At 46.3% G+C, this 22,593-nt stretch overlaps 1 protein-coding gene across 10 annotated transcripts in view; it reads left to right on the plus strand.

Annotated features, from left to right (window-relative positions):
• GPR161 (G protein-coupled receptor 161) overlaps positions 1-22,593 on the plus strand; it is a 58,053-nt gene that overhangs the window by 19,529 nt on the left and 15,931 nt on the right. For 5 of the 10 annotated variants that reach the window (XM_003824607.6, XM_008978275.6, XM_034939809.3 and 2 more), the window contains 2 exons: positions 13,170-13,587; positions 20,835-21,559. In XM_003824607.6, coding sequence (XP_003824655.1) covers positions 13,170-13,587; positions 20,835-21,559 — 1,143 coding nt within the window. Of the gene's footprint in view, positions 1-13,169; positions 13,588-19,989; positions 20,186-20,834; positions 21,560-22,593 lie in introns of those variants that run through there. The other 5 variants (XM_034939846.3, XM_034939852.3, XM_008978279.4 and 2 more) reach the window with 3 other exon arrangements.

A 22,593-nucleotide genomic window follows, 5' to 3' on the forward strand; every position in this document is an offset into this window, starting at 1 on the left:
AAGAAATCACTGCCAAATCCAGGGTCATCTGTGACTTGATATATTGTCTGTGTGGTTTCTGAGCCTCAATCTCTTCTCTACCCCACTTATTTGTTTGTTTGTTTCTGTTTTTAAATAAAATTATTAGCCCCATAGGTCAATAAAATGCTTTATACTTACTACATCTTCATTCATTCCACAAACAGGGAGAGTCTTTCAAATAAGCAAAAGCAGAGTGGAAGTGGGAGAGTGCGGCACAGCTGGCTGCAGCAGAGGGCCTGGGAAGGGGTTGGTGGTGAGGAGTCTGCAACACAGTGAGGCTCGACCTTGTAGCATCTCATCTGCTGTGGTGAATGGATGGATTGAAGATAAACAATAGACTCACAGGCACATGACCAAGTTGTAGGGCTAATACCTACTGTTCTCTTGAACTAGTCACTTAACCTTTCTGAGCCTCAGTTTCCTCATTTTATTTAACAAACACGTAGCACTAAGCACTGTTCTAAGCACAGTACAAATATTAATTCATTGACTCCTACCACCAACCCTATGAGGTAGATACTCCTATTATCCCTGTTTTACAGATGGGGAGACTGATGCAGGGAGGGATTAAGTAACATGTCAAGGCCACAGAGGCAGTAAGTAGCAGAGCTGGGATTTGGAACCCAGGCTTTCTAGTTCCAGAGCTCATGCTCTTAACCATTATGTCATGCTGCCTCTTTAAAAAGGGGGAGAAGTCATCCCTACCTGTAAAAGTTATTCAGAAAATCAAATGAGATGATGTGTGTAATAGTATGTCATATATTGCACTGCATTTTGCAAATACTGTCATTATTAATTAATAATTAAGCAATACTCTGGAAATGATAAAATTCTCAAGGAATCTAATAGGAAGAACAGAATGGATTAAGGATTGAGCCTTGGGAATATCTATACCCAGAATCCAAGAGCTTGGATTTGGAACAGTATTTGATAGACTCGCTGCTGATGCCCTTTTGGAGAGGGTTGCAGTCAGCTGCAGAAGCTGGAGAGGAACCCCAAACCCAATGGCATTTGCAGAAGGATGTTGTGAAGGGCAATGAGGTGCTCAAGTTGATCATGTATGTGTGAAGAGCACCAAAGCCAGGTCTCTGCCATTGGCGAATTCAGAATTCAGAAGTCCATAGGCCATCTGGGGTTCTGACTCTAGCTTCTTTGCCTTTCCCTGGTACATTTTCCCAAGCAGATCAGAGCTCAGACCTGCTGCACTTGTTAAGTGAGAGGTTTTGAACAAAGACATTGCTAGATTTGTGGTGCCCTGATGGGGAGAGGGCCAAAGCACTGTGCATTGCAACAGACTCTGCGTTGGCTGGGTAGGTACACGCCCCTGGGGTTGCAGAGGCCACACCTTGTGCCTGCCATCTATGGGGCAACTTTCAGGTGAGTTCCAGGGAAGGATGAAGGGAGGGCAGGAGGGAGCCTTTGCACCTGGCTGTTTACACATAGGTGTGGACACCCAGGGAGCCCGTGATCTCTTTCTGCCTCTCAACGAGCTGTGTGGCCTGGTTTGTGGTTGGGATGAGAGTAGGGTTCCCTTTCTTTATCTCAGTTACAGGGTGGTTATTAGAACCTTCTTCCCAACCCTACCCCCACCACACACCCCGCCCCAGTTAGTGACTGATGTGTGTAAAGTGCTTTGAGGTGCTGAGATAAAGGGGCCCTGAGAGTATGGCCAGATGAGCAGCAGGGTGATTTCACCTGGACTTGTTGGAAGTGGTGTTTAGGAATTTTCCTCACCTGGAGGATTATTTATTTGAACAGCTTATGTACCTACCTGTTTGCACGTGATTTCTTTAGAAGAGGGCAGCTGGAAGTCCCAGTGCTGCAGGCTGGTCAGCTCTTCATAAGAATTGATAGTGGGATTCACAGAGTGGACAATGGAGTGGTGCATTCTGCTCTAAAGGAGCCTGTGGAGGAGGAAATGAAACACTGCCTCACTCAGGCAGATTTAAGGATATCAGAAGAGACTTTTATGATAAAAGAAACTATTTTCAGGCTGGGCGTGGTGGCTCACGCCTATAATCCCAGCGCTTTGGGAGGCCGAGGTGGGCGGATCACGAGGTCAGGAGATTGAGACCATCCTGGCTAACACAGTGAAACCCCGTCTTTACTAAAAATACAAAAAAAATTAGCTGGGCGTGGTGGCGGGCGCCTGTAGTCTCAGCTGCTCGGGAGGCTGAGGCAGGAGAATGGCGTGAACCCGGGAGGTGGAGCTTGCAGTGAGCCGAGACTGCGCCACTGCACTCCAGCCTGGGCGACAGTGCAAGACTCCGTCTCAAAAAAAAAAAAAAAATTTTCTCTGGAGCAGAATTCTGGAGAGGACAGGTGTGTCTTGTCCTATCCCGGGGACCCTCATTAGAGAGGCGTCAGGACCTGCCTCCTTCTGACCACCACACCCCGCCAGTAACCCCGGGCCTGTGATTTGCAGGCTCTCAGGCTGTCCCTGAGGATGTCCTCATAAATGAGGGGTATTATGGAGGTGGGGGAGGTCTCACTTTCCTTGCTGTGGCTTGTGAACTGGGACATAGATCTTCTGATCCTAAAGGGGCACACTCTGGGGGTGAAGAGCTTCTTAATGCTTCCATATGAGGAGAGTCTACTTCCTAGGGCCCAGGAGCCCATGGCAAAAAGAGGAGGACAAGGAGGAGGCTGAGGCAGGCACAGCTGTGCTTGAGTTGGCCTAAACTTGACAAAGGGAAGGCTTCTGGTACCAGTGTCCAAAGAGGTGGAGTCTTGACATGTGTTATATAGATCATGATATATCAGAATATTAGGATTCTGTAAGTTGCAAGTGATAGAAACCCAGCAAAATTAGTGTGAGGGAAGGAAAAAAGTGACTGTCTTATGTAACTAGAAGAAGATTCAGAATCTCAAGTCCTTTCATCAGCATTTGTGGATGAATTCACCTGTGTCCTCCCCACCTATCCACCCCTTTGCCCTGTGCTCTCATCCTCTGCTTTATTTGCTGGTAAGCTCCTCCCATGTAGTGTTAAAGACGGCCAGCTGCTACAACCCTGGGTTCGTATTTTGTCACACTGCCAGCCCTGTGGTAAGCTAGCCTGTCCTCCAACGCTTCCAGCCAAAATCCCGGACCTAGGGTCATGTGAGCATCCCTAGCCCCATCAGTGAGACTCTCTAGCCCACCCAAGATCAAGAGCTGACCCCTAAAGCTGCAAGTGATGATGGCTTCACCCAAATCACATGGCCTAAAAATTTAAAAAGGGTAGGCCAGAAATAAATGAAGGGTCATTTCCCAAAGTAAAATCAGGTTAAACTCTTCAAATGGTAACACTGGCTTGCAGTGAAGTGTTACTGTGCACCAGATGCTGCTCCAGGCACTTTATACAAATGAACTCAGTGCTCACAATAACTCTTAAGAGGAAGATGATACTCATTTTACAGACAAGGACACAGAAGGCAACCCTTTTACTTAGGCGTATGTAGCTAAAAAGTGGATGGGCTGGGCTTCAAACCCAGACAGTTGGCTTCAGCATCTGTGCCTTTTTTTTTTTTTTTTGAGACAGAGTCTCACTCTGTTGCTTAGGCAGATGGCGCGATCTCAGCTCCTGGGTTCAAGCAATTCTCCTGCCTCAGCCTCCTGAATAGCTGGGATTACAGGTATGTGTCACTACACCTGGCTAATTTTTGTATTTTTAGTAGAGATAGGGTTTCGCCATGTTGGCCAGGTTGGTCTTGAACTCCTGACCTCATGATCCACCCACCTCGGCCTCTTAAAGTGCTGGGATTATAGGTGTGAGCCACAGCACCTGGCTGACATCTGTGCTCTTAACCACCAGGCCACACAGTCTTTCTGACAAGTGCAGAGCAACAGCAATATGATCAGGGAGAAATTTCCACCTTAAGTCAATCAAAATGAAAGAGTTTTAGGTAAAAATATGAGACCACAAAATAACCCAGATTTACACAATTAAATAATAGAAAGAACCTAGTCTTATGATGTAGTAATTCTGTCCTTGAAGCTCAAGGCATTTCTGGAATTGTTTCTTGGATATTACCATGCAAAGCAGTGTATAAAACACAACAGATACCTGTCTCAATACCTTAGTATTGCCTTATTTTTTATTTTTGTTTTTTAATGTTTAAGTTCAGTGGTACATGTGCAGGTTTGTTATATAGGTAAACTCATGTCACTGGGGTTTGTTGTACAATTATTTTGTCACCCAGGTACTAAGCCTAGTACCTAATAGTTATTTTTTCTGCTCCTCTCCCTCCTCCCACCCTCCACTCTCAAGTAGGCCTTAGTGCCTGTTGTTCCTCTCTTTGTGTTCTCATCATTTAGCTTCCACTAATAGGTGAGAACATGTGATATTTGGTTTTCTGTTTCTGCATTAGTTTGTTAAGGATAACAGCCTCCAGCTCCATCCTTGTCCCTACAAAGAGTATGATCTCATTCTTTTTTATGTGTACATAATATTCCATGGTGCATATGTACCACATTTTCTTTATCCAGTCTATCATTGATGGGCACTTGGACTGATTACAAAATGGTATTAATTACTGACTTGAGTGATAAGATTTGGCTTTGAATGACCTGAAGCCGTTGCCAGTGGTCTAATCCAGCAGACAATTTACTATTTCTGGAAATGCACAAGAAGACTGAAGACAATTCCAAAAGAGGAGTGACCACAATACGTTGAGCTGTGGTGGCAAGGATGAGTTAGTGATCAACTTTCCCTGATGACCTGTCTGAGAGGGACAGCTGTCTTTCTCAGGGATAATTTCTGATAGGTTTATTAAAACCTTTGTCTAGATGTTTCTCGGAGAAGCAGTGCGAGGTGATTTACTTGGCCAGGGCAAGATGTAGTGAGTGTGGGAGTTCTGAAGCACCTTTGTGTCTAGCAGCAGAACAGCCCCAGAGAGTGGAAATGTGAGTCACACTTGAGCTTGTTTCCATTCAATGGGCCCTGGCTTGTTGGGCCCTGGGTAAGCTGGCTGCCCGCCAGGAAGCCTCCTCTGGCTGGGGCATTCCAAACCACTTCTCTTGTTCTTTAAAGATAACACCCTGAGGGATTTGCTGGGGCTTGTGCCTTCGCTACTCCAGACCTCCTGGCAGAGACTGGGATTTTGGATTTCACTGGGTGGGCAGCTCTTAGGTCCACATTCCTCCTCTGTCTCCTGGGGAATATTGGACCAGAAGGCCTTAAAGACTGCAAGCCAACTCTGGGCTCTCTGATTCGCAGGTCACTGGTGTGCTTGCTAAGATGGAGTCTTGCTCTGTCACCCAGACTGGAGTGCAGTGGTGCGATCTCAGCTCACTGCAACCTCTGCCTCCTGGGTTCCAGTGATTCTCCTGCCTCAGCCTCCTGAGTACCTGGGATTACAGGCACCCGCCACCACTCCTGGTTAATTTTTGTATTTTTCGTAGAGATGGAGTTTCACCATGTTAGCCAGGCTGGTCCCGAACTCCTAACCTCAAGTGATCCGCCCACCTCAGCCCACAAAGTGCTGGAATTACAGGCATGAGCCACTGCGCCAGGCCTAAATTTTATTTTTTATTGTTCCTACTTAGATTAATCTACGTATTTACCAAATTTTTTTCTTTTTCTTTTTCTTTTTTTTTGAGACGGAGTCTCACTTCATCGCCCAGGCTGGAGTGTAGTGGCGTGATCTCGGCTCACTGCAAGCTCCACCTCCCGGGTTCACGCCATTCTCCTGCCTCAGCCTCCCGAGTAGCTGGGACTACAGGCGCCCACCACCACGCCTGGCTAATTTTTTGTATTTTTAGTAGAGACGAGGTTTCACTGTGTTAGCCAGGATTGTCTCAATCTCCTCACTTCATGATCTGCCTGCCCCGGCCTCCCAAAGTGCTGGGATTACAGGCGTGAGCCACCACGCCTGGTCCCAAATTTTTTTCTAACAGTTGATTCTTGTACCCTACCTCTTATCTCTGGATTGTTTTCTTCTTCATGAAATGTATTTGTAAGCAGATCACTCAAGAGTTGTCATTAGTAACCATTCAGGTTTTGTTCACCCCAAAAGTATATTCACCTTCTCTTGAATATTATAGAACTTTAGGGCAAAGGTTCCTTTCCTTAGATATTATTCCATTGTTTTCTGGCCTCTTTTTTTTTTTTTTTTTTTTTTCTGTTGAAGAGTCTACTATTTATCTCACTGTTACTCTATAGGTGAAATTGTTTTTTCCATTTCTCTGTATGTTGGTGTTTTCATTTTTTATTATGATGTGTCTTGATACAGGCTTTTAAAAAATTATTTTCAGAACTTGATATGCTCTTTCAATTTGAGGATATTTCTTTAATCCTAGAAAATGTTCAATCATACCACTAAATTCTTGTTAACCCTAGTAGATTGGATATGTTTGACTCAAGCAACAGAAACCCAACTCAAAATAGCTTTAAAAACAGTTTTTAAAAATGTATTACTTCACATAACAAAAGCCAGGAGAAAGGTGACTTCAGGATTTATTAATTTATTAGCCCAAGGATCAGCCTTTCTTTTCAGCCATGCTCAGCATGTTGGCTTCGCATCCCTAATGGTCTCAAGACGACTGCCACAGCTCCAGGCTCCCTTTCTGTCTTTGCCACTAGGGTCATTAGGGAGATTTATCTTCCTTGTGTCTTTGTGAGATCAAAGCAGCTTTACCCAAAAATCTTCCCCCTTCCCCTCATCAAAGACTTTTCCTCCTGCCTAACTACAGGTGGCGACTGCCAGAACTGCAAGAAGAAAGGGAACATAGTGATTAGTTTAGACCAATCAGGATCTGTATCCCAGAACTAGGGATAAGATCAGGCTTCTCTGAGGTGCTTGGAGGAGGGTTGGACACCAGACAAAGTCAGAGGTCTGCTAGTTAAGAAAAAACTGAGAATGGTTGCTGGGTAGGTAGCCAACAGTGTCTACTCCTTTAATTCTCTCTAACCTCGCCTGCTGCCCTTCTATTGGACATACGTTGGATTTTCTTAGCCCATTCTTCCTGTATTTTGACTTTTATTACATCATTTCAATTTCTTAATTTTTCTGACTGCATTCTGATTAATTTCCTCGGACGTTTCTTCTAGGAACCATCTTTCAGTTAATCATCTTTCTTTTTAGCTAAATCTGCTGTTTAACATACCCATTCGTTTGTCTTTCATTGTGGTTTCTAGTTCTTTTCCCTTTTTTTTTTTTGAGATGGAGTTTTGCTCTTGTCTCCCAGGCTGGAGTGCAATGGCATGATCTCAGCTGACTGCAACCTCTGCCTCTTGGGTTTAAGCAATTCTCCTGCCTCAGTCTCCTGAGTAGCTGGGATTACAGGTGTCCGCCACCACACCCAGACAATTTTTGTATGTTTAGTAGAGACGGGGTTTCACCGTGTTGGGCAGGCTGATCTCGAACTCCTGACTTCAGGTGATCCACCCACCTCAGCCTCCCAAAGTGCTGGGATTACAGGAGTGAGTCACCACGCCCGGCTTCTTTTCTTTTTAAAAGCTTTTACTTGTATTGGTTTTATTGTCTCTTTCTTTTCTTTCCTTTTCTTTTCTTTCCTTTCTTTCTGTTTTGTTTGTTTGTTTGTTTGTTTTTTAATGTTGACAGGGTCTCACTCTGTCGTCTAGGCTGGAGTTCAGTGGTGTGATCATGGCTCACTGCAGCCTCAACCTCCTGGGCTCTGGTAATTATTCTCCAACCTCAGCCTCCCAAGTAGCTGGGACTACAGGCACACACCACCAAGCCTGGCTAATTTTCTGTAGAGATGAGGTTTCACCACATTTCCCTGGGTGGTCTCGAACTCCTGAGCTCAAGCCATCCACCTGCTTCGGCCTCCCAGAGTGTTGGGGTTACAGGCGTGAGCCACTGTGCCTGGCCACCATATTTTTTCTATTAATTCAAGTTTTTGGAAGTCAGTTCTCCTATTTTGTTGCTGTTGTTGTTGACTGTCCCTCATGGTGAATGCTATGTGCTCACTTTCATCAGGTATTTTCTTGTTTGTATTGTGAGTGTAGAAATTCCTTATAAAGCTATTTTGATTTACTTCTGCCAGCATTAATTTTTACATGGGTTTATTAACTTGGATTTCTGTAGCATGCAAAATGTATACATTTAGTTTTGTTTGTTTGTTTTGTTTTGAGATGGAGCCTCACTCTGTTGCCCAGGCTGGAGTGCAGTGGTGCGATCTTGGTTCATTGCAACCTCTGCCTCCCAGGTTCAAGCAATTCTCCGCCTCGGCCTCTCCAGTAGCTGGGACTACAGGTGTGTGCCACCATGCCTGGCTAATTTTTGTATTTTTAGTAGAAACAGGGTTTCACCATGTTGACCAAGCCGGTCTTGAACTCCTGACTTCAGGTGATCTATCCGCCTCGGCCTCCCAAAGTGCTGGGATTACAGGCATCAGCCACTGCACCTGGCTGGAATGTATAAATTTAGAACCCTCATTAGCATGTCTTAATGTTTCATTTCTCATGGAAAAAAATGTTGGTACCCTGCCCAGAGCCTCAAGTTAAGTGACTATATTTTTGCCACTTTCCTATGCCAGTGGGAGGAGCTTTCTAATCCCTTTTCCATGAAGGAGAAATCCCTTCTAGAACCTACTCTTTATGTAGGATGTTGGGTCCAGTTCTCTGCCTTGTAGGGCCCAAAGTCATTCTGCCACCTAAAAACCTCTGCCCTAGGGGACTTAAACTATAATAGATCTAATACCCTCTGGTTACAGGTGTGAGGTTAATATTCTGCCTTTTAGTTTTTTCTCTGTTACCTGTAGGTTTCTTTCTTTTTTCAAGTTTGACTTTTTAAAAAAAATTTAATTTGGGGTTATATTTAATCCAGCTTTTCTGTGCATTTGAAATAAGAAACATGTTCACATCAGTGACATCCACCATGTTGCCAGAGGAGACTCCCATAGTAAGTGAACAACGCTATACTTTGCTTGGATAAAGTCATTATACCTTATGAAGTGCTTCCTAGTCATGTTTTCATTTACCTTTTATATTTTCAATTTCTTAATCTTTCTGACTGCATTTTGGGGAATTTCTTCAGACTAATTCTTATATTTATGCTTGAATAGTGAGTTCATACTGATACGTCCAATCACCAATCTAACACAAGATGTTTTCTCACCTCCCCCCATTCTGTAATTTGTATCTTTTATCTCCCCCAGTAAAATACTTGGTTCCCAACATAAGCGTGGTTATAGTTCAAACAAAAGCATTTATACACAATTGCCCTACAGTCCAATAGGTATAAAATTGCAATGCCATTACCAGCATCTAACCTACTAAGTAAACTTAGTAAACTTAATTTTTTTCTCTTTATGGTTATATCATCAATCTGATTTACATTAGCCTTTTTTTCTGTCTACAGTCAAGTTTATGTTTACTTTTTATAACATTTTTTATTTAAAATTTTTAGTGTGTAAAATATTTACATGGTTCAGAAATCAAAACTATAAAGAAATAGAGAAATTTACTTCTCTCTCTCTTAATTTCTGATGTATCTTTCCTATATTTCTTTTTAAATAAACATATTTATGTATATTTGTGTGTATATATATTCTCATTTCAACTTCTTTCTCACTTATTTCCAGTTTTTTTTGTTTTTTTTTTTTTACAACTAGGGCCTCAGTGGATAAAATAACCTTGTCCACCTGTTATTTCATATTGTGAATTTGTATCTTCAGGGTAGATGCTTAGATATGGAGTTGCTGGGCCAAGGGTGTGCAATGGTTTGGATATGGTTTTGGGGGGCCCCGCCAAGTCTCATTTTGACATTTGATCCCAGTGTTGGAGGTGGGGCCTGGTGGGAGGTGTTTTTGTTGTGGGGCAGATCCCTCACGGAGGACAGCATGGTGCCATTCTTGTGGGAGTGAGTGAGTTCTAACTCTTAGTTCCCACTAGAATGGGTTGTTGAAAAGAGCCTGGTACCTCCTTTCCTCTCTTGGCTCCCCGCTCCTTATGTGATCTGCACACACTGGCTCCCCTTTGTTTTCAGCCATGAGTGGAGGCAGCTTGAAGCCCTCACCAGAGACAGATGCTGCACCATAATTGTACAGCCTGCAGAACCATGAGCTAAATAAACATCTTTTCTTTATAAGTTACCCAGCCTCAGTTATTCCTTTATAGCCATGCAAACAGACTAAGACAGGGTGCATACACTTAGTATTTTTACCTTTGCCCAATTCCTCTCCCTAGGGTTCTGCCATTTGCATTTACTGGAAGTGTAGGAGAGTGCCTGTTTCCCCAGTGCCTTGCCTGCAGAGAGTGCTGCCAACCTTTGGAATTTCCTGGTCTAAAAAGAAAGAAATGGCATCTCAGTGTAGTTTTAACATGGATTTCTCTTATTTTCAGTGAAATTGGGCATTGTTTCAGTGTTTGAGTACCATGGGCATATCTTTCTGTGAACTCTGTGTTTAGGTCTTTGTCTTTGTCCATTTTCTGTTGCTTATAACAAAATACCTGAAACTGGGTAATTTATAAAGAAAAGGAATTTATTTCTTACAGTGATGGAGGCTAAAATATCCAAGGTTGAGGGGCTGCCTCTGGTGAGGGCCTTCTTGTTGGTGGGGACGCTGCAGAATCCCCAGGTGGCACAGGGCGTCACATGGATGGGGGCTGAGTGCTAGCTCAGGTCTCTCTTCCTCTTCCTATAAAGCCACCAGTCCCACTGTGTGATAACCCATCAATCCATGAATGCGTTATTCCATTCACGAGAGCAGAGCCCTCATCACCCAGTCACCTCTTAGAAAGGCTCCACTTCTCCATGTTGCCTATTGGAGGTTAAGTTTCAACGTGAGTTTCAGAAGGTACAGGCATTCAAACCATAATAGTCTTACGGCCACTTTTTTATTCTGGGTTTTCATCTGTTTTTTTTCTCTTGATTTTTTTTTAACTAGTTCTTTACAGATGAGGATGATGAGCTTTTTATCTGTGATATAAGCTAGAAACATTTCCTCTCTTTATTTCATTTGTCTAATGATTCAAGCTCTATTTTCTTTCTTTTTTTATAATTTCAACTTTTATTTTAGATTTGGGGGTACATGTGTAGGCTTGTTACATGCAAAGTCTATTTTCTTAATCACCATGTTGTCCCTTGTGCAGTAATATGCTTATTTAGAAACTTTGAGATGTTAATTAATAATTTACTTATTAGAGTCAACAAACCCAGAACTCGCCAACTAAAGGCAAAAACCAAAAACAACCTTACAAAGACACAGACATAGAAGGCACACCTAGAAAGTATCTCCATAGTACAAAGCTGGAGTAACTGATATGTTACATAACTGAATCAAAATTCAGAATACTTTAGCAGCCTGGAAATATGGGCCAAAATGCATAAAGGGAAATTTAGTAGAAATAATGTTTTGTACATAGGCTTAAAAACGTTAATTCCACATGTTCAAGATTAGGCACATCTGTCTTCACAGAAATTCATGTATGTATAAACTTTGGGGTTTAGTCAATCACACACTTATATAAGCCCAACAGAATTAGTTGCTACAAGAAAATGTTTTGAGACAGGATCTCGCTTTGTCACCCAGGCTGGAGCTCAGTGACACAAACAGCTCACTGCAGCCTTGACCTCTGGGCTTAAGGGGTCCTCCCACCTCAGCCCGCTAAGTAGCTGGGAGTACAGGCATGTACGACCATTCCCGGATAATTTTCTGTGTATTTTTCTGTAGAGACAGTTTCGCCACGTTGCACGGGCTTGCTCTCGAACTCCTGAGCTCAAGCAATCTGCCCACATGGGCCTCCCAAAGTGCTGGGATTACCGGTGTGAGCCACTCTGCGCCCTGCCTCCAGAAAATGTATTCTTAGAGTGAATAGTGGAAGGGGATTATTCTGATCATGGAGAAAATTGGCCCTTTGGACCTGACACTTATCAAAATACATCCAGAATGGTGTGTTCAATTTTGGGGACCGCAAATCAAGAGAGTCATAGACATCTGAGAGCAAATACAAAGCAGGGAAGCTGAGTTAGTGAAAGGTCTGGAAACCACTATACAGCTCACTATGAGGGAAACTTTCTCTCTGGCACTTAGGACTGCTGGTGAGGGGAAGGGCTGCCCTATTAACCCATGCACTCCCTCTGGCCAAAGAGTGTTTGAGTAGAGGCAGGGGATCCACCGCGAGGGTTGTGAGGATGGCCCCGCTGCTGTGTATAGGCAGTTTAGGCAGCAGAGTTTTTGTCTTGATCGTGGAAAGCGATCTTTCCTTTCTTTTTGGTGTCTTCTGTGTGCAGAGAATGAGAGCAGGTGGGGAAAGTGATCTGTGGGGTTTTTTGGCTAACTGAAGTATATGAAGAGTTTTGGAGAAACATTAGTCTGTAGGATTTAACATTAACATGTGTCAACCTGCGGCTTTAGCCAAAATCCCAAGCCAGTTTCCTGAGGGCAGGGACTGCACCTTATAGACAGTGATGTCTGTGGGCCAAGACCTCAAATGGTGCCTCTACTTCCCCATTTACAGTTAGTGCTTGCCCTCCCTCGCCGTGTCTGATGAGAACAGTAATGATGTCCCCATATAAACTGTACCTGATTAATCCCTGCTTAGGGAGCTCAGAACAATTCCCATGAGAATCTTACGGTCGAACTGTAATGTGCACCAAAACTGACTGGCGGTGGGCTAAAATGCAGATTTGATTCCGTGAGATGGAGATGCAGAGCCTGAGGTTCTGCCTCTCTGGTGAGCTCTCAGGTGATGGTGATCCTGCTGGTTCAGGGCCCACCCTGAGTAGCCAGGGTCTAAACACAGCAGTCTGCAGAGTGTCTCCCATAGACCACTTGTAACAGCCCCCTGCCCCCTGCCCCAGCCTGCTTGTTTAAAATGCAGATTCCTAGGTTGTGCCTGTGATCTCTGCGCCCAGAACCTCTAGTGGTGGAGCTCAAGGATCAGCTTTCTAAACTGGCACTTCAGACGATTCTTCAGCACATTAAAGGTTTTGAACCACTGGCCTTGGGAAAATGGATAGGATGGGTTAGACCAGAGGAAGAAATTGGTCAGGGGGATGTAATGAATTTCACACATAGTTGGTTGTAGAAAATGGCCCACTTATGTAGCGCTTACGTGGGGAAGACCCGCTGAGAGTCTGTGCCACCTGGGTGATCTGAGGCGTAGCACTTAACCCCTTTAAGCCTTTCTTCCCTAAGGTGGAGACGATGTGATTTGATGAATCTTTTCCTGTCCCCTGGTCCTGCCTTATCTTTCCAGTCGTCCAGCATGCTCTGCCCACCCCACGCCGAGGTGCACTGACCATGAGCCTCAACTCCTCCCTCGGCTGCAGGAAGGAGCTGAGTAATCTCACTGAGGAGGAGGGTGGCGAAGGGGGCGTCATCATCACCCAGTTCATCGCCATCATTGTCATCACCATTTTTGTCTGCCTGGGAAACCTGGTCATCGTGGTCACCTTGTACAAGAAGTCCTACCTCCTCACCCTCAGCAACAAGTTCGTCTTCAGCCTGACCCTGTCCAACTTCCTGCTGTCCGTGTTGGTGCTGCCTTTTGTGGTGACGAGCTCCATCCGCAGGGAATGGATCTTTGGTGTAGTGTGGTGCAACTTCTCTGCCCTCCTCTACCTGCTGATCAGCTCGGCCAGCATGCTAACCCTTGGGGTCATTGCCATCGACCGGTAAGCATGCCTCAGACTTAGAGAATTGAGGGATTACTGACGGGCGCTCATCTGGTGCAGTGTCCCTCTGACTGCCTTAGTTCCCTGGAGAGTGTCAGGGGCCCTTGCTGGGGGAGGATGACCAGGTGGGGTTCTGCCTCTGGAGCCATCTCTTCAGCCAAAGCACATCTCGTTTTGTCTGTGGATGTTACATACAATATTATATTTTAAAAAGAGCTTCCATCGCCTAAAATAAAACATTGTAGAAACCTCTGATTCTTGGTTTGTAGATGAAGAAGCTGAAGCCAAGGCAGGTTTCGGTTCCGGGCAGCATTGGGTCCAGGGCCTCTGACTCTGCTTCTCTTTCTCCCAGTGTGACCCCTGCTCTGTCTTGCTTTGGTGTTGACTAGTGCAGCCCAAACAGGAAACACCCTCACTGCCCACAGTCCAGGACTGAAAGGAGAGCAGGGGGAAGGAAGACAGCCAGAGAATACAGGCAGTGACACCGGGGAGAGGCCGTGTGCGCATTTGGAAACTCGGCTACTCCCGCCCTCAACGTAGCTGATGCACGGGGAGGTCAGGCGCAGCTGATGTTCCTAAGCAGCATCTCGCGGGTTCTTCAGGGTCCCGCATTATGCTGTCAGATTTAGTTGTACAAGTCTTGTGGGCTTTGGCAGCGAGTTTCCCACAAATGAGTGCATTTATTAGAATTTTGCTAATGGCCACTTCGTTCATCACAGGCACAGGTTGGGCTTCATGAGGACAGGGAGGATAGATTCAAGGTCTGTGTCATTTACCAGGAATTGGGGAGGAGAGTAAGTAGTGGGGCTAGGGAAAACACAGAGTGGGGCTAGCCAGGGATATTGTCACTGGGTGACACAAGTCCCTGGGCTTTTTTGAGACTGTCAGTTTTTCAGTCGATGAGTGGTAGTGGAACTGTCCACTGGGAGCACAGACTGCACCTAGACCTGAGGCTGGAATCTGGCAGCTCTTTGTGGCTGCGTCGGGGAGGCAGAACCAATGAAGCCATTGGTCAAAACAAATCAATTAGCTTCTCTTTTTTTTTTTTTCCCTGAGTAGTAGAAGTAGTCCAGAAAATATAATGAATGAAATTAGAAACACATGATCTAACCATCAGAAACAATCACTGTTGATGTTTTTAGTATATTTGCTTCCAGTAATTTTTGGTTGTATACAGCAAATTTTTGAAATAGGCTTCTGGCTCCTATGGTTTTCTGTCCTCCTTTTTTCATTTAGGTGATGGTGAGCATTTTCTCTTATTTTCAAATATCCTTGAAGAAGGTGATTTTTCATGGTTACGAGGTATTCCATCCTGTGGAGGTATATAAATTATTTTCACAGTCCCCTGTTACTGGATTAGATGACTTCACATAGCTTGCTATTCACTATAGCATTCTGAGGAGCATGTGTGTTTGTGTAATTGCTATATTCTCAGTAACAGTAAACATGCTTTCAAGATTCTTGATATATAAAAGGCAAATGACCCTTCAGAAAGTTGTACAAATTTGTATTTCAGCAGCTGTTTGTCAATAGCCTATCAGGACTGATTATATAATATTTTTTTTAAAAAAAGTTTGGAAGTTTGTTGGCAGTGGGGAGGAATGGGATCTTGTTGTTTTAACTTTTATTTTTTTTTTTGAATTATTAAGTTTTGAACATCCCTTTCTGGGCCCTGGGTCCCGTGGAACATGGAGTGAGGCTAAACAGCTTAGTTGCAGAGATGGAGAGCTGGTCTCTAAGTGCGCCTCTCAGAGCTGTCTCTATATGAATGCTCAGTAAACATGCCAGTCATCTGCAGGGATAGCTCCGGGAGACTGTAAGCTGCTTGCTTAAATCTGGGGTCTAGATGAGTGAGAATGAGATTTTCTACCAGCAAGCATGACAAATCCTCAAATCATGCCAGCAAAGTACTTCATCTGAGAGAGGGTTTACCTCTTTCAGGGCCTTATTTCACACTGGAAATATTGGTTGGATGTCTACTCCAGGAAAGGCCCGTGCCCAATCCTTGGAGTGGTGGGCTACAAGCATGAGCAGGACACAGACCCTGCCCACCAGGGGTTTACAGTTGAGTGGCAGAGGCTGACTTGTGGGTGCCGATTTAACACAAAAGTAGAAATAACCACCATTGACAACTCCACCAGCCACTGCTGCTGATGGGCTGGCAGTGAGTGCTTCAGGGAGAAGGTGGCATTTGAGCTAGGTTCCTAAACAGCAAGTAGGATAGCAGGTATGTAACAGGTAGAGAGGCCCCTTCTGACTGAAGGAGCAGCTTCTGTGTATTCACTTGGTAAGCAATTATTGAGCACCTATTATATACCCAGCACGGTGGTTGGTGCTGGGAATACATAGCTGAATAAGATGAATAAACATGCTGAGGCCGAGCGTGGTGGCTCACGCCTGTAATCCCAGCACTTTGGGAGGCCGAGGCGAGTGGATCACCCAAAGTCAGGAGTTCAAGACCAGCCTGGCCAACATGGTGAAACCCCATCTCTACTAAAATACAAAAATTAGCTGGGCATGGTGGCAGGTACCTGTAATCCCAGCTACTTGGGAGGCTGAGGCAGGAGAATCACTTGAACCCAGTAGGCAGGGGTTGCAGTGAGCCGAGATCATGCCATTGCACTCCAGCCTGGGTGACAAGAGCAAAACTCCATCTGAAAAAAAAGAAAAGAAAAGAAAAAGAAAGTAGAAGTGGAGAAGAGCAAGGGCAGTGGGCGTGATTTTAACTATAAAATGTTACATGCTTGTCATATTCCAGACACTGCACTATGTATGCCGTTTATCAACAGTTAGCTCAGCTAACCCTCATGGTAACCTTGTTAGCCCCGATTTTGCAGATGAGCAAAGTGAGGTTTTTGAGGCCTTAAGTAACTTGCCCAAGGTCACGTGGCTGGGAAGTAACTCTCCCAGTTCTGAGATGCCCGAGCCTGGACGTTTTGTCATTGTACAACACCATCAACTCAGTGCTGCCAGTCATTCCAGCAGCCAGCTAGCGTAGCTCAGGGTTTCTCCACCTTAGCACTGTTGACATTTCGAGCCAGATAATTCTCTGTGGTGAGGAGCTGTCCTGTGCCTTGTAGGATATACAACAGCATCCTGGCCTCTACCCACCAGATGCTGGAACACCTCCCCAGTCGTGACAGCCCAAAATGTCTATAGACGTTGCCACATATACCCAGGGGTTCCCAGCTGAGAACCTTAGCTAAAGAAACTGGCTGCATTAGGAGATATACCTAATGCTAAATGACGAGTTAATGGGTGCAGTACACCAACATGGCACCTGTATACATATGTAACAAACCTGCACATTGTGCACATGTACCCTAAAACTTAAAGTATAATAAAAATAAAATTTAAAAAAGAAAAATAAAAAGAAACTGGCTGGACAGATGAACCCAAAGAGTCCATCTTGTAGCCCCATGAAAAGAGAGCAAAGACAGATATAAAAAGAATGGCTGCCTGGAGCGAAATTCACAGTTTGTCAGTGTCCTAAACCAGCCAAGTGAAAGTAGGGCGTGCTGGGGACACCATTTGACCTGCCAGCGGTTCCACTGTGAACGTCCATTACTTAGAAGTCTGTAATGGTGGTCACCTCTATCATTGCTGCCAAGCTGCTGGAGTTCCAGGTCTGTGGAAATAGTTCTCATATTTTCATTCCACATCACAGAGGGTGAAACTCCAGGTCTAAAAATAGCATTTCAGTACATGAAAGTAGCTAGAACAATGGGATGGATAGGGCTAGCAAAGATGACTAGTGCTTTTAGGAGACTGTTCCATGGAAGTTAATGTGTTGCCCCTTTGTTAGGTGAAATTGGCTTAGATTCTGTTTCTGTTTTCACTGAAGACAACTTATTAAGAGCAGGGCTTGCTGTCAAAGTGGCTGGTCTTGTGGCAGGAGCCTGAAGCATCGGGAAGCCCCTTCCCACATGACAACTTTTCAGTTACCTGTGACGTCATGAAAGCCTCTTTAGGGTTCAAGGGTCGTGATTGGGCTCATGTCTAAAAATGAGTTGGAGGAAAGATTGAGAGCCTCAAGACAGTTAAGAGAATAGAGAGCAAAAGAAAACCCCTCTCTTTTGGCCTGTATTATTAGCCCACATAGGAGTGGGGAGTTGCTTTTGTTGTTTTCCCTTGAATCTTCAACTAGGCTTAAATGAGGCTTCTGCTGCAAATAACGACTTTATAAATCTGTGACTGAGAACACATATACCCATTTTTTTCTGAGGAGATGCAGGACTGTTCTGTATCCTTTTTTTTTTTTTTTTTTTTTTTTTTTTTGAGACAGGGTCTTGCTCTGTCACCCAGGCTGGAGTACAGCAGTGGAGCAGTCATGGCTCATTGCAGTCTTGACCTGGGCCCAAGTGATCCTTCTTCCACCTCAGCCTCCCAAATAGCTAAGTCTACAGGCACACACCACTATACCTGCCTAATTTTGTTTTTTATTTTTTGTAGAGATGTGGTCTCCTTATGTTGCCCAGTCTGGTCTCAAACTCCTGGCTTCAAGTAATCCTTCTATCTTGGACTCCCAAAGTGCTGAGATTACAGATGTGAGCCACTGCGCCTGGCTGGAATGTTCTGTATCTTGATAGAGGTGCAGATGCGTGCATTTCAATGTACATACATTTTATCCACACCAACCCCCCCCCAAAAAAACTTAAAAACAAAATAACCCCTGGAGGACGTGGCTGTACCTGGGCAGGGCTGTGCCTGTGGGGCTTTTCTGCCTGTAGGAGGTGGACCTTGACTGAGCCAGCACCCAGCTTCACTGCCCCGGCTTCCTGATGGCACTCAGGATGCAGCTGGCAGAAATCAGTGTCATGTCACACTGGAACTGCCTGTGCCCGAACCTCAGTCAGTGAGTGATATGGGTACCATTTGTTACAATAAAGGAGAAGTCTTGCCATAAAGTAATAATAATAACTGGGTGTTGAGAAGAGCCAGAATGAAATCTGGCAGAGGACAGCACATTAATTGTAATCATTTTTATGGCCGCCAAACAGAGTCGGTGGAAGGAGGCCTACAGGGAACATTCACCAGGCCTGGCTCCCACAACCAGCCGTACACTACCGAGGTGACTGAGGGTGGAGTGTCTGCATGCTCTTTAAAGGGATAGAAAAAAGTAGAAATCTCTGCATTGTTTCTTTTGAAAAGTGAAGGAAACCTTCCTAGACCCACTGCTCCCCTCCCTGCAGTCCCCTAGCAACCCCCTCACATTTCATTTGCCAGAATGACGTCAGACAGGTCCGAGTCTCAGCAGGCCACCCACAAGGGGAAGAAGACCACCGTGGGGCTTGTTCGCCCCCCAGGGCTCAAAAGGGCCAGTGTCCCCTGGGGGTCATCGCAGAAGCAGGAGCAGTGTAGGGCTTTCGTCCTCAAGGAGGAAGGGGGAAGGTCGATGGCCAGTCCCCCATTGAAGGGTAGGCACCATCCGGGCCTTTTCCATGATCTTCCTCATTCGTTCCTAGGAGCAGACCTGTGATGTGGGTGCCAGAATTCCCATTTTCCAGATGAGGGAACTGAAGCTCTGAGAGGTTACATCAATTAGCTGAGGTCACATAGCTAATAAACATCAGAGCCTCCATCTGAACTTGAATTTCCAGCTCCAAAGGCATGCTTTTTCCCTTGGGCTGCACGGCCTTTGCAAGATGCAAGCCCAGATAGCAGCGAAAGACAGTAATCACCTTACCCAGCCACTGTGCAGTGATTCTGTAATCGACACCCTAATCACTGCGCAATCTTCTCCTCAGGCCGCATAGCTGGAAATGCTCTCTTTCCAGGATAGATCCTGGCCTGGGCTCAAGGCTCAGCTCAGAGCAGCCCCAGGCTCACCCCTGCTTAGGAAGACCAAGGAGGCAGCACCTCCAGTTAGCACGTGGCAGTTCAGCTGCTGGGGCCCAAGGGTGACTCAGGGCGGTCCCTGTGGAGGAGCCACCTTCCCAGGCGATGTGTGAGGCACATAGCCAGAGTCATTTCCCAACGTCCTGCCAGGCGGCATCAGTATGGCCACCCGTCCCTTACACATGTTGCCCTCATGGGAACACCCTATTTCCCTTGGATAAAATATCTGGGTTGGGAGGGTGGTGGTTGACTTTCAGCCCTGTGGTCTAAGTCCTCCCGCCCTTTCCAGTTAAAGGGCCAGTCCTTAGCTGGGCCTACAGTCCTTAGCTCTGCATGCCCCGGCCCCGTCCACCCGGCCTGCTTCTTTCTCTCCTCCTCTCTCCATCCTGCACTCTCTCTCCTGCCAGGTGGAGCTCCATGCAGCCTCCCTGCTGAGCTGGTGCTCACTCACAGCTCCATACCTCGCCAGGCTAGCTTTCTGCCTGGGGTGGTCCTGGGTCAGTGCCTCCAACGCTGTGAGACCTGGGTCTGGAGCATCACCTCCAACAGGAGCCTGCTGTGACCCTCTGTGCTGGACCAGAAGCCTGCCAGTTTGAATGGATAGCCCTCCTGGCCCACCTCCTACCTAGCAGCACTGAGTGATTTGGACCCGCCCCCTTGGCTGTGGAACAAGAAGGCTTACACAGAATTGTTGGGCGTGTGTACTGGGGATTGTAGAGTCAGATCGCCTGGCTTTCTGTCTTTCTCCCATGGGTCTGGGGTGCGTTATTTAGCCTTTCCCTGCTTTAATTTCCTCATCTGTAAAATGAAGATAATGACATATCCGCTGCTCACAGTTGCTGTGAGGACTCAATGTGGCCCTTACCACTCCAGGCCCTGATACTTGGCTCAGGTGTCTGCCTCCCTCACATCTTCTCAACTGCATTTCCAGGAGGTAGCACAGTGCTTGGCACATCGCAAGCCTTTGGTAAATGTCCATTGGTTGAATGAAGCCCGTAGTCCTTCAACATCATTCTGGTTCTTAATGATCCCTCTGAAAATTGATGTAAATGGATGATTCTGCTGTCAGCAGCAGCAGAATTGATCTGGCCCAATGCATAATCCCTCAGGACCTCTGTAGGTATCTTAAGACTGGCCACACCCCCAAATATGAGTGGGCTGTGGTGTGATGACTTGGAAACAGGACTGTTCGAGCTCTGTGTCTTGCCAGTGTTGAGCTCTTCTCTGTTAAAGAGCTCTGCAGAGCTGTGGAACACGATGCAGTCTATATAACTTGTCTGGGGAGACTTGGGAGAAGGTGCTGCTTTTAGAAACATCCAACCCAGTCATGGGAGCCCCTGACGCAGGAAAGCAGCAGTTTTCTCTCTCCGCTGACTTCTCTCTCTTGCCTCCCTCCATCCCTTTTCTAGCTACTATGCTGTCCTGTACCCCATGGTGTACCCCATGAAGATCACAGGGAACCGGGCTGTGATGGCACTTGTCTACATCTGGCTTCACTCGCTCATCGGCTGCCTGCCACCCCTGTTTGGTTGGTCATCCGTGGAGTTTGACGAGTTCAAATGGATGTGTGTGGCTGCTTGGCACCGGGAGCCTGGCTACACGGCCTTCTGGCAGATCTGGTGTGCCCTCTTCCCCTTTCTGGTCATGCTGGTGTGCTATGGCTTCATCTTCCGCGTGGCCAGGGTCAAGGCACGCAAGGTGCACTGTGGCACAGTCGTCATCGTGGAGGAGGATGCTCAGAGGACCGGGAGGAAGAACTCCAGCACCTCCACCTCCTCTTCAGGCAGCAGGAGGAATGCCTTTCAGGGTGTGGTCTACTCGGCCAACCAGTGCAAAGCCCTCATCACCATCCTGGTGGTCCTCGGTGCCTTCATGGTCACCTGGGGCCCCTACATGGTTGTCATCGCCTCTGAGGCCCTCTGGGGGAAAAGCTCCGTCTCCCCGAGCCTGGAGACTTGGGCCACATGGCTGTCCTTTGCCAGCGCTGTCTGCCACCCCCTGATCTATGGACTCTGGAACAAGACAGTTCGCAAAGAACTACTGGGCATGTGCTTTGGGGACCGGTATTATCGGGAACCATTTGTGCAACGACAGAGGACTTCCAGGCTCTTCAGCATTTCCAACAGGATCACAGGTAACTTGGGCATTGTTAGGATAGCCCCTCCGAGGCAGATGAAATCTGTGGTCCTCTCAGCCACTCTGGCCTGTTTGTGGGTGAGTTCTCAGGCTGACTGGCGGTAAGGCTCAAAGCACAGATTCCCTTTCGGAAGAAACATTCCAGAGGCTCCGCTGTGATTCCCAGGGAGCTTCCTGTCACTCAGTAGCTCACGGCCATGCTGACAAGGCCAGCAGAGCTCCCTGGTGCCCTGGTATGTATCCCAAAATAATTGGACAGGGGACACCACGGTCCAGAAATCTGCTTTCTGAAACCCCAGCCATGGCCCTCTGGCCTCAGAGTATGTATAGTTAGTTCTCTCTCTCTTTTTTTTTTTTTTTTTGAGACAGGGTCTTGCTCTGTTGCCCAGCTTGGAGTGCAGTGGCACAATCTCCATTCACTGCAACCTCTGCCTCCCTGATTCAAGTGATCCTCGTGCCTCAGCCTCCCAAGTAGCTGGGATTATAGGCACGCACCACCACACCCAACTACTTTTTATATTTTTAGTAGAGACGGGTTTCACCATATTGGCTAGGCTGGTCTCAAACTCCTGACCTCAAGTGATCCGCCCACCTCAGCCACCCAAAGTGCTGGGATTACAAGCGTGAGCCACCATGCCAGGCCTGGAGTATATTCTTTACTAGAGGAAAAAGAATCCAAGCATTGGACCAGGCCACCTTCTCCTGGCACAGCCACATCCACATCCTTTCCTTCAGTGTTTCCTCTTGTCAGCACCCCCTCCCCACCTCAGCTGCTGTCTTCCTCCTCAACCATCCTCCTCCTCCTCACAGATCAGTGATCTCCTCAGATGGTCCCAGACAATCCAGGGGGTGTCCATGCCAAACCTCAGCCCTCCATCGAAGCATCATGGCCTTGTACGTGTGAGGCTGCTCCTTCCTCTGATGACTGATCCGGTGTGCACAGGTTTCCGGACACAATCCCACCACCTTTGATGGGACCCAGTGGAATTACTCTAGTTAGGGGTTAGATTTTTTGTTAAAACTTTTTATTTT

The sequence above is a fragment of the Pan paniscus genome, chromosome 1, assembly GCF_029289425.2.
Source record: "Pan paniscus chromosome 1, NHGRI_mPanPan1-v2.0_pri, whole genome shotgun sequence".
Lineage (NCBI taxonomy): Eukaryota > Metazoa > Chordata > Mammalia > Primates > Hominidae > Pan > Pan paniscus.